The sequence below is a fragment of the Colossoma macropomum genome, unplaced genomic scaffold, assembly GCF_904425465.1.
Source record: "Colossoma macropomum unplaced genomic scaffold, Colossoma_macropomum, whole genome shotgun sequence".
NCBI lineage: Eukaryota > Metazoa > Chordata > Actinopteri > Characiformes > Serrasalmidae > Colossoma > Colossoma macropomum.
In genome coordinates, this window is record NW_023494798.1 from 29,791,824 (window position 1) to 29,804,562 (window position 12,739).

General features: G+C 40.5%; 1 protein-coding gene across 4 annotated transcripts; it reads left to right on the forward strand.

The window, feature by feature from the left end:
- The first annotated feature begins 349 nt into the window (after nucleotides 1-349).
- Nucleotides 350-8,149, forward strand: fosb (FBJ murine osteosarcoma viral oncogene homolog B). Of its 4 annotated transcripts, none has more exons than XM_036584861.1 (6): nucleotides 350-649; nucleotides 832-1,070; nucleotides 2,669-3,001; nucleotides 3,162-3,269; nucleotides 4,873-5,202; nucleotides 5,342-8,149. In XM_036584861.1, the coding sequence occupies exons 1-6, from the start codon at nucleotides 586-588 to the stop codon at nucleotides 5,405-5,407; spliced, it is 1,140 nt and encodes a 379-aa protein (XP_036440754.1). In that variant the 5' UTR covers nucleotides 350-585; the 3' UTR covers nucleotides 5,408-8,149. The 4 variants fall into 4 exon arrangements, with proteins under 4 accessions (XP_036440754.1, XP_036440755.1, XP_036440752.1 ...); XM_036584862.1 differs by having other exon boundaries at nucleotides 883-1,070; XM_036584859.1 differs by having other exon boundaries at nucleotides 4,873-8,149.
- Nucleotides 8,150-12,739: the final 4,590 nt, after the last annotated feature.

Here is a 12,739-nt window from a genome sequence, read left to right on the forward strand (position 1 = left end):
AATGTGATATTCTTAATATTTCTAAATATTTCTGAAAAGCAATGGTGAATATAAGATGGCAAAAGCTAAAATGTTCTAAAACATGACAAATAAATATTTTTTGTTATAAATAAAACCAAAAATATATAAATAAAAACAGAAATATCTCGTGGAAGTGAATATAGTAAACGCTGCTATTCTGGATCGCTCCGTAACGGTTGTGTGGGTGAGGGAATCCCTTCACGTCATCGCCTAGGAGACCGAAAACAAAAACACAAGAACGGCGAACCATATATGGGCATCTACGTCAGCGGAACTCCAGTAAGGGGCGGAGACAGAACTCCCTACTTTACAATGCGGACTCAGAAGCTTCATTCAAAGACGAACAGCTCGGCGCCGAGAAAACGACTCCACGACCGCCTTTCGTTCTGTGAACACACACACGTCACACTGCTGGGGGGATAACCATTCAATTTCATGGATTTATAAATGCACATCTTTAAAAAAAGAGCGAGGCGTCACGGATTTTACCCGGAACGCGCGGAGGTGATACTTGGATTGGAGTTTTGAAAGTGTTCTCCGGCGCAGAACTGGACTGCCATCTTAATGCAACTTTTTTGGAAAGAGACTAAGGGCATCTTGACGGAGTCTTCAAGTAAATCTTGTTACGGTAGGTCACGGCACAGCTGAGTGTTGTTTTGTTTTTTTTTTGTTTTTGTTTTTTTTTATCTGCTTTTACGGACTGACACGCAAAAGCGAGCGTAGCCAGACGTTGCACCGTTGGCGCGATCTCTTTTAGAGTGTGCACGTGTAGTCCATAAAGCCCATTTAAACGCTGCGGTGCATTTTCAGCCTTGCCAGAAAGTGCACCACAACAACGCCGCATCTCTCACTGGCTGACAGGTGACGTTCCGTTTTCGCCGGGAGCGCTAGGTTTCTCGGCTCCTCTCGGCTCTGCCGGGGAGATGTTCCAGGGGTTCCCCGGAGACCTCGACACCGGTTCCCGTGGAAGTTCGTCCCCTTCTGCCGAATCGCAGTACCTGTCCTCCGTGGACTCCTTCGGGAGCCCGCCCACCACCAGTGCGCCACAAGTAAGTCCCTTTTACCCTGTTTTCTTTTCACTTCTTTCAGCGGTAACTTACGTGTGCATTTGCTGTCGAGACATCAGCCTGCGCTGTTTAGTCTGCTGCTATACTGTTATAGGACATGGACACAAAACAATGTCAGAGATGTTGCCAGATCATGAAAAGTTGCTATGTGCGGAGTGCAGTGTAACAGAACTGAATACTGCACACTTAAAAATGGGTTCTTAGTAAAAGCAAGGGTTCTATTCAGAACCATGAGTTCTCTATAGAGCCATCTGCATGCTTACAGGGTTCTCTGCATGGTGAAACGGCTCTTCGGATCGATGGAGAATGTAGTGTTGTATGTAAATGGTTCTGTATGGCATCTGTTGTTGTTACAATGTCAGGCGTATAACACATTTTCCATCAATCTGAAGAACAATTTCACCGTGCAAAGAACCATTCAAGCACGAAATGCTTCTGTATAGAACCTTATATGAATCTTACACGGTGCTATAGTTACAGTGAAGCCGTAATTATTCCGATTTCGAAGCTGTGTATAATTTTTCGTCCCCTCTTCAGCGAGTAAATCACCCTCCATCGCTCCGTAGTAGCTGCTAATCAGACCGCTAGCAACGTGTGGAACTCTCCGACGTAGGCACGCACAGCCCCGCCTCCTGCGCAGTGACGTAAATGCGTTCTATTTTGGAGTGTTACGTCGCGTTGCTAAGGGGAACACCGGGGGAGTGACGAGGGAGAAGGGAGGCGGGAGGAACGAGCGAGAAGAGGGGGGAAGTGACTCGAGAGCGCTGATTGGCTGCACTGGCGCATTCGAAGCCGGTGGTCTTCTCCGTCTAACACGCTCCTCATGAACATTCATTAGTTCGAACTCGCTCCGGCGCCGCTGTTTTCTAAATAAAGAAGAGCTGCTTTTTTAAAAATCTCCCCGAGAGTCTGATCGTGTTTCTGTCTTTCTTTCTTTCTTTTTTTGAAAAATTTTAAAATGTTGAATGTGCCTAGTTTCAAACGTATCCTCAAACCAATGACGCCTGTAATTTTATCATTAAAAGCATTTCCTTTCTTTTCAAAGGCATAGCTCCTTTAAAACTGCATAATTAATGTGGCAAGATCATTAAAACGTTGCGCAGACTGCTTTCTACCGCATAATTAGCCTTAATAATAATTAATAATTCATTTAGCATAATTACAAGCCATTTCTTTTTACAAATGCACAGTTCCTTTTCAACTTCACAGTTCATTTTACGTAGCCTACTAGTCTAAAAGGGAACTGTCAGCTAAATTATTATCATTATTATTATTATTATTATTATTTATAAATGTAAAGGCCATAGAAACATTGTGTGACATCCAGCCTAACATATACAATTCTGCATCAGTTTTACTGTTTCTTTAGAATACAATTGCATAGTTATTACTACTTAATTAATGTACGAAATAAGTCTGATAGGGAACCAGAATCAGCTAACTGTTTGTAAGGTAATGGAAGTCCTGAAAAGAGGTAATTATGTAAACAGATGGCACTGGTTTACAGGACACTTTCCTTTAACCCAAATGCTCTATAAGACCCCTTATATGATCTTAATCTGTGCTGTAATGCTCTGCAGGAGTGTGTATCTGCCGCTGGCGGTGTAGGGGCGGGTGGCGGGACAGCCGGCAGCGGAGCAGGGGTGGAGATGCCTGGCTCCTTTGTACCCACGGTGACGGCCATCACCACAAGCCAGGACCTGCAGTGGATGGTGCAGCCCACCCTCATCTCCTCCGTGGCACCTGGGCAGAGTGGCACAGGCACGACCACCATGACCCAGCCGGTGGGCCTGGACCCTTACGATCTGCCAGGGCCTAGTTTCTCCTCTGGCTCAGGCTTCACCCCCCCCAGCTCAGACACTCCGGGCCCAGTCCGCCAGTCTCGTAGCCGCCGCCGCACTCGGGATGAAACGGTAAGTGAGCATCATGTTGAACCAGACGGTTTGTATACATGAAGACTATGAAGCTGTGTCTGAACGTTTGAAAAGTGTGGGCATGTGTTTTTTGCAAAAGAATGCGCTCTCTTTGAAATATAATGACATATTTACATGGCCTCTAATCCCATATTCCCAGCTGACTCCAGAAGAGGAGGAGAAGAGGCGCGTCAGAAGAGAGAGAAACAAACTGGCTGCAGCCAAGTGTCGTAATCGGCGGCGTGAGCTTACAGACAGACTGCAATCGGTGAGCGATTTCAAAACAATGACTTCGGTCATGTGTATATTTCTTTTTTAGTTCAAAGCTTAAGGATTTTTTTGGTAAAAGTCAAAGAAATAGCATAACTGAGTCAGGAGGGAAAAACAAACATACTGAATTATGGTGTTCCTGCACTGCTGCAAGTTTCCCTGTAAAGTCTGAAATAAGAATTTGAATGTCAGGGGTGTCAGGTCAGAGTCTGGAGTTTTTCAGACCACATCATACATGTTTACATATTAACTTCACATGCACAGGCTCAAAAAGAAGGTCTGGGCCAAATGCAAAATCAATATTATTAACATCACTGATGAAGAAATGATCACAATAGTAGATAATTCACTCACAACCTCAGATCATACATCCCTCACCAAAATTTTGACTGTGTTCTCTTTGAATACTCTTTCATCTGCTCAGGGAAGGGGTCCAAAGTACAACCAACATTATAAAATATGCATGTTGTGTGCAATTGCACATTTCCACCACCAAAAATTCCCCATAACTTACATAATGTAGCTTTAATTTTATTTAATGGGATAGTGTAGCTTTAATGGCAAGTTTTCTGTTAGCTGTGGTGCATGACTTATTAATGATGAGGATCAGGTGATCCACCAGGGCTCAATCCAGGTCCTGGATATCTACCACCCTGAAGAGTTCAGATCCAACACACCTAGCTGATATAGTCAGATGCCCCTGAAGGCCTTGATTACCTGGATCAGGTGTGATAGATTAAGGTTTGAGCTAAACTCTGCAGGGTTGTAGACCTCCAGGATCAGGATTGGGCACCTCTGATGTAGATGAATAGTATGAGCTGGTATAAATGGTTGTGATTGTAATGTACTTGTAGTAGTGTGTAGAGTGAAGTCGTCTTATTGGCCAGTGAAATTACATTGAAAATCCTATAATGGATAGAGTAACTATCATTACAATCAAGTGACCAGATGTTGAATGTCTGTATGCCCATTTATGTTGAGTTTAGTCTTATGCTTTTAGAGGAAAAAGAATATATTTACTCTGAATTTGTTTACGAGTATGATTTTGTTCAGTTTTGACCCTTACATATGCAAGTCCTATGAGCGCCAGTCTGCACTTGCATCCACCAGTGCAGATGAAACCTATGTTCTATGGATAGAATTTTGAAAAATACAAAAATGAAGTGATTTGTATATATACATATTTAAAAATAAACAAAACTATTAAGTTCGCAGGAGATTTCTGATCCTTATTATACAGAAGTAAATGCAATCTCACTGGAAATGTTTATGAATCTCTGTGCACAGCTCTGCAATTGATGACAGTATCTTATGCTTTTAGAAGCAACATGTAAGATGGACAACATGTTGTTTCCTAGAATAAAATTACTTTTATGTGTCATTGTTATGGACAAAATGTTAAATGCCTTTGTATGTCTTTGTTAATGCTTTTGTATCATGAGTAGGGACCAATGGCAATACGAAGTTCTTGTAATTTCTAATAGAATGCTCTGTTAATTAACTTTTGTGCATGTTGAAGCACTTTGTGTCTATGTCGGTGTCTGTCCGTCTTGTGTGTTGCTCAGCATCTCTCTCGCTCTCACTCTCCTCCCCTCTTCCAGGAGACAGACATATTAGAGGAGGAGAAGGCCGAGCTGGAGGCCGAGATTTCGGAGCTGCAGAAGGAGAAGGAGCGACTTGAGTTTGTGCTCATCGCCCACCAGCCCGGCTGCAAGATCCCGTACCAGGAGGAGGCTCCGGCGCAGCTGCAGCAGCAGACGCCCCCGCCTCCTGCACCTGTCTCCGTGGTGGGACTGACTGTGAAGGAGGACACTTTCTACCTGCCTCCTGCTTACTCGTCCCACCACCACCACCTGCCAGGCTCATCGCAGACTCAGCCACCTTCGGCGCAGCAGCAGCCACCGCAGCAGCAGCAGGGGATGATGCAGGAGGTAGCCTTTTCTAGTTCTTTCTATGAGCAGAGCCAGCCGGCGCCGGGCGGCCCGTGCCTCGTTGCCGACGGTGGCGGTAACCCTGACGCCGGCAGCTACAACCCCTCATACACATCTTCATTTGTGTTCACCTACCCAGAGGGAGCCTGCGGGGTCAGCGCTAACCAGCGAACCAGCAGCAGCGAGCAGTCCTCTGACTCCCTGAACTCGCCCTCACTTCTTGCGCTCTGAGAGCCCTGCTCTTTCCTGCCTGTCCTTGTTCTTTTCACATACTCACACATATCAACGTGCATATACAAACACGAAATTTACTTCATTGATTGCAGAGCCGCACGCAGAGTTTCATAGTCATGTTTAGTGAGATTGCATTCACTTCTGTTAGCATAATACCTTTGTTATTTCATGTTAAGCTTCAGACGTCTTAGTACCGTATTTATTCAAAGCCTTTGGGCATTTTTCGGTGAATTATTTTTGCACACATAGTTCAGAATTGGAAATATTGTCAAATACCTCGACCGGTCAGCAGTCCTCTCAGTTTTATCGCTCCAACCAAGCAATTCTGCACCATCCTTAAGTGCTTTAGTAGCTTAAATCGAGCCTGAATGACTTCATCAAGTATTAATTTGTATTGAATTCAGGCATAGTATTGAAATGAGTCACCACCGCCAGAGCCTGTGACATCCCCGCACATCCACACTCACACATTCAAAAGACACCTTATAACACAAGCACTTAGTTATACTTATCCCTTCCCGCTGCTCTCTCTCTCTCTCTGCTCCTGCTCACATTGGTGTTCCATCTCTCTCTTTCTCACCATGCCAATCGTCTGCAGAGTGTATTTGTCTGAGCTGAAAAAAAGGGGACAAAGAACTTTTGTGGCTTCCATACTTGGTTTTTGGGTTTTTTGGGGAGACTGCGAAATCCTGCAAATCCTCCCACCCCCGCTTTCTTCATCCCTCCATCTAATCCTCCTCTTGCTTCTTCTTTGTCATTGTGCTGGGACTATGAAAATGAGGGACATTGTTGCCCATCCAACAGTCAATCAATCAGTCAATCAATCAATCAATCAGTCTATCTCTATCTATCTCTCTTTTTCTTGTCTCCCCCGTCGTCCATCTGCCCATCTGTTTCTCCTCTCTCCTGTCTCTATGTACCTCTGGTTCTCTGTGAAGTCTTCAGCCCCTGAGAGCCCATTGGACCCTGAAAGCCCCTGGACCCTTGAATGATCGGCGGGCCACCCCAGAGCCACAGACCCCCACCCCTCCCCAGCATGGACCAGCCTGCTGCACTGCACAGAGGAACCGCAGAGCTTTTTACTATGAGCAGACCTTTCAAAACAGCCAACACCAGCTATAGCATGCAGATCAAACGACGGCAAGCGGAGTTTCAGGCCACAGCAGGCCCAAAGGCATGGGATTCCTTTGTTACATCCTTCATGAGGATTTGCTTGAACGGTTGGGCAAATGTAGGGAACAGACTGATGTAGGGAAGGGGCTTGAAGAGTTTAAGGCCAGCAGAGGAGCTCTTAGGCACGGCCGTGCCCATCCGAGGTCTGGAGGCCTCTGAGAAGCAAAAAGGAGAGAAAAGGCTGACCTTCACTTTGCAGCTCTCCACTTCTGAATCCACCCTGTCTGGTTTCCCATGTCATCTCTTGCCTGTTATTTGTCCTTGTGTTTTCCAGACCATTTAAATGCCACACCCCCTCCACCGAAGACAGTTTTCTGTGGTTTCCTGTCCATTTCCATGATAGTATTAGCTTTGACCCCTCAAAAAAAGTGGCCTAACTGAAGGTTACATACAAAAGGCGGCTCTTAATGTAAGTGGCACATGTCTTGTCAGTCAGTGTTGGCTAGCTTGGTTTTGAGAAACCTTGAAAAAAAAGTGAAAAAAAGAACTTTTGAAAATTTTTGAAACAACCTCTTAGCACTTGGACTAGTGGCCTCTGTAAGTTCCCATAGTCCTTTACAGCCTGACTCTGTCCTTTAGTAACCCATCGTGGGCAGCTGCAGGCTTTTATTGTGAAAGGGCATCACTGAAGCTGCTTCTCCAGTTTATTTCTTTCTTTAAGGAGGTTGACATGTTGAGAAAGCACAATTGTGGGCCAAAGCAGATGGAGGAAGAAAGACAGGAGTTGTTTATGAATATGAAAACTTTATTTTCCTGTGAATTTGCTAATTATTGTTTTTTGATATCTTGAGTTAAGGACCTTTTTTTTGTTACGCTTTTCTCTTTTGCTATTGATTGTGCCGTTGCTGCCAAATGGAGGAACTTTGCGGGGGGCCGTGAGTCGCTCCTTTTCTCTGTTACTGTTGTCTTATTGTAATTATAAAAATATTGTTATTATTATTATTAATAATATTATTTCATTGTTATCAACATTTGGCAACTAAAAAAGACATGTTGTGCACTATGAACCTTTTTTATGTCATAAAGTATCCTAAAAAAATGCTCTATATTATGTATGCGTATATATACATATTCATTGTGTATATATACTGTATGTACAATGATTGTAATGTATGAATGCTCAGAAATGTAAAATGGTTATTTTTGTTAATGAAGACAGGAGGGCGAGCTTGTTGCAGCTGGTTTTGGTTTTAAACATAGATATTTTTCTAAAAGAACAAAAAACTATATTATGATATACAATAATAGCCCGCCTTTCCCTCAATATGAAAAGCATTGTCACTGCCTTTGCTCTATTTGCTGTGTATTTATATGTTCTATATATAAAACACATTGCTATGTATGATGAGTATATTCGAACTGTGGTGCATATAATGGTATATATGTATCATGGGTTTATGGAGGTGATCTTGTGCTTTTTTTTTTTCGCTCGTGCTTAGTTTGTCAGTGTGAGGTTGGTCCCACAGCCCTTGCTCATCGACCCCTGTGGACAAAACACACTGGACGCAAACAAATAATAAATAATAAAACAAAGTGAAGAGAAGAATTGAGTGTCTCGATGTAGATTGAATATTTGTGCAAAATTCACATTGGAACCTTGTGGTCAAGCAATATCCTTTGTATTTCTGTACTGATTTTCACACTCCAGTGTGTACTGTCCCCACATACAAGCACAAACTCTTGGTCTCTCACAGATTCATGACATTTTGGGCTGAACGATTCATTGTTTTAACATCGAAATTGCACTTTCAAAGTGCAGTTTTCGGATCGCAAGAGCTGCGATTTTAATTATATTCTGAATTATTCAGCATTGCATTAGGTTGTAAGTGAGATTGTACTTAATATCACTGTGGTTCTGGCCCAAAAAAGGCAAGGAGCTTAATTTATTTTTTTTTTAAAAAAGCATTTAAATTGAAAAATTGACCAGAAAAAAATGCAATTCTCTATTTTCCCCAAATCATTCAGCCCTAAACTAGCCAGGATGGTTCCGTAGTAGTCATAGGGGTTATTATTACAGATTATAGATGGCGGCCTTAAGAAATATTCTCTATTTCAACCATAAACAAGTAGACATTTCTGCATGTTTAGATGTGAGAACACACACTTCTCACACTTTACACATTCTCACATAACTCACATTCACCTGCAAGTGGGATGAACCTCCGAAAAACGAAAATGTTCAACTGTGCAAATTTATTATTTTTTTTTGTTTTATATTCCAAAATCTCTATATAAGTGCACCACTTGTCTTGTAAAGCATAATTGTACTGAGGTTCTTTTCATCTAAGCTATGGAGTAGAATAGATTTCAAAGAGAAAGATGTTTACAGAGGGTGGCACGTCTGAAGCTGAAAGGTCCAAGTGCAATTCTTAAAGTGTTGATCCAGCAAAGCTCTCTTTGGTGGTTTTCAAGCCTGATGTGAGGATAGAAGCTTGCAGAAAAGTCCTCTGGTATTACAGTATCGCACGCAGACCTGGTTTTGGTGCTCGTAGTGCACTGTTGGTGCTTTTCGTCACTCTTAAGCCAAAACATAGTGTTACTGTATTCCTTAACGTACCATTATTGAGACTAACGTGGAGCATGGCGGGGTTTCCATTCAAGATAGTCTTCCGCTTTGCAAAAAAAGACGCCCAGTGTCGTTTGCAGTGATTGTCTTTGGCTTTCTCAAATTCTCAATGCTTATTGAAATGCAATATGTAGATCCTCTGGGATGACCTTAGCATGTAGCACATTAGCTGACCTACGAAAACAGTGGCATTTCTAATGTTATGTAATGTTGATATTAATGGTGTCATAATGAGGATGAAGAGAAGCCACTGCCTCTCACCTCAGTGGACGTGTTCTCGCTGGTGAAGCTTTCTGTCTCTATCACAAAATGCCTTTGATGATTCAACAAGGGCCTTCTTTAATAACGTCTTACAATCCGATCCTAAATGTATAGTTGTATGCAAATGTTTCAACAACCCATATTTTGTTGAAGTGAAAATCCTCGATGGGACATTTTTCTGCAAATTTCTATTTTAACATGTTGGAAAAAATAAAACATAAAATATAAAATGTGTCATCATTTTTGCACAAGCCACATTTTATGTTTTATTTTTTCAGCAAATAGACAGTGATTGTGCATTAAATTGTGCAGAAGTGTTCCATGTAGAGGATGCATTAACTCAAAAAATCAAAAAACGTGATTTTTTTAGCCCAGACGTTTGCATATGACTGTATGTGATCATTAAAAAAGTTGAAAGATAACAGAAAAGGTATGATGCATCTTTATTTCTGAGAGGTGTTTTGCTGACTTTTTTGAACGTGGAGCCTCAACTAGTATCATAAGCTTTGGACGAACTCAGAATTTAAAACCTTTATCAATATTTGTACGTCTGTGTTTTATGGTGCCGATATGTATGATAAATGAAAATGTATGATAAAAAATGTTTGTTTGAAATGTACTTGACGGAAGTGGCTGGGATCTTTTTAGGCCAGGGGCTGTTAGTTCTGTGGAACAGAACATTTTGACCCCACAGGCCAACGGTCCTGCCCTTTCAGCAGTTCTCATCATTCGCTAGTATATATCTAAATCAAGCTGACTGGCCCTCAGAGGGGTCTATAACGACATCCTCCATTCTTTCCATATCTTTATCGTTCTCAGTTCCTGATTTACTCTCGATATCTTATTAGCCCTTTACAAAATCGAGAAGGACTTTTCACTTTGTTGCATAGACTGTGAAAACTGAGTGTGCTAACCTATCTGAATTTCTTCGTTTGATCATCTTTTCTCGTTTAAAAAAAAATGTCATTAAAATAAACTGAAGCGTATTGAATTTTCCTCCCTTTTCTCTTTGGGTTTATTGAATGTTTTTGAATATGTTTCTCATTGAAAACATTGTTATCATGTTGTCAATTCCCGATTGCAAATGAGTGACATCTCAACACGGATACGTTTAAAGATACTAATAACAATTTAAAAAATAAACATACTGCACCAAGTCAATTCATCCACATGTGTGAACATGCTTAGGGTTCATTTGCAACACATATATAAATGAAACACACAGTGTGTAAAAAATTACTTTATTTCAGCATATTAGTTTATGTCTATAACACTTGTGTGCAAAAGTTTGAGCACCCTGGTCAAATTACTTGTTCTGTTGATCTTCAAAGTGACCATCCTTTACAGAGAACACACTTCTGCACATTTTAATGCACATTTTTCTGTTTATTTGTTGAATTTAACATGTTGAAGGAAAACATAAACCACAAAATGTGGCCTGTGCAAAAGTTTAAAGTTAAATTTGTTAAATAAAGTTACATTTTTTCTTCAGTATCTTCAATATGTGTTCAATATGTTATCATTTCAATGTGTTAAACTAGCTGTAGAGGATGCGTTAACATATTTTCACTTAGAAAATCAACAAAATGTGTCATTTAGGGCTGAAAGTTTTGCATACAACTGAATAACATTATATTATATTAATTACAGGCCAAATATGGAAGTCAAAAAAAATCCTTTTTTTCATAATGTTATTGATAAGAAACATTAGTATGTTTATTAGAACTAAAGGGTCTACAGAGTCCAACTAAGTGTTAATTAGTTTAGCTCCAAGAGATTGACCTGCATCTCTAATAAGAACCAGCTGATTATGAATGTGGGTGAATCTGTTAGGAGTTTGTGCTTGGTGTTCTTGTCTGAGCAGGGAATCAAGCCCTAGTCTGCTGTGTGGAGGACAGCTGTGTGACCCGAACATTATTCTAACCGCTACCCCATTCGGATGCCCCTGTAGGCTAAATGTGTCCAAAGAGTTTGGAAAGAGATTAAATCTGCTCAGTGTAATGTAATACACTGCAAACTAATGGGAAAACTGGAAACCAATGGAAATTTTTATTTTGTTATAGTAGATGTCACTGAACATATTGCGTTATGTTGGTCATTCACAATGGCCTGTAGTGCAGTGTCCAACTGGCACTACCCACCACCCCTGCATATTTGAGTGTTTTCATTCCAACTTATCAGCTCATTAAAAGCCCTTCCTGAGGTGAAGTGGGTGTGTTAAAGTCAGGAAAGCACAAAAATGTGCAGGGCGCCTTCAGGACCCAGACTGGAAAACACTGCTGTAGTGTGTATCAGCGTTAGTAAAACTGTGTAGTGTATTGAAACCAACTGTAGAGAAAAATATTCAATAAAGGAAAAACACCCACTGTGGCTGTGTTTTGATTTTAATGATTCACAGAAATAATTATCAGATTGGAAATGTAACTCAGAGTTAGCTCCACTTCATGTTTTCCTGCTCTAACACACCTCATTAAATTCCGCCATGACATTTTTTTTTCTTAAACAATTAAAGTACATTACAAGTACAATACAATCAAGAGTACAAACAACACAAACATATAACAGGGGTATGTGATACATATCAATACATACCATATCAAATTCATATGACAAAAAAGATTACATTGATTAAATTAGAGAAGAGTCCACACAGCTTTTATGTGTTTACATTCTGTGAGAGTCCATAAATATGCTTTTACAGTTAAACTAAAATGTTTGGATTGTTTCCACACAATTTCTCTTAATGTATATAACATTACGCAAGTATATTTATTAAATGTTTTCAGTGGTGTTAAACACGGGCATAATATGTATTTCCTTAAAAAAAGAATGCCTTGTCTGCCTTGTGTTTTATATATTGAAAATCAATCCAGATGTTTTCTACTATGAGACACAAACAAAAAGATACTGTATACGTGTTTGTTTATATGCAGTTTAAGAGCCACAATCACAAAAAGTAGAGTTATAATTTATGTCAGTTTTATATCAAACAACAACAATTGCTACTATGTAAATTATTTTACATGATACTTCTTTAACCTTATAAGTAACTCAGTATTTGTTTGCCATCGTTATAATTTTTTTCCAATCAATCTGAACCTCTAATAAGGTAATCAAGAAAAAGCAACTGCCAAAATAGTATCAGACTGTAATAGGAATTGTGAAAAAATAGGTTATTACATCCAGGACTCGAAATATCTTTTGCTTATAACACTAGCATTAAAATCTTCCATGGTTTCTGATACGATGTCATGACAGACACAAAACTGCTTCAGCAATTGCATTAATAACAGTTCAAGTCAA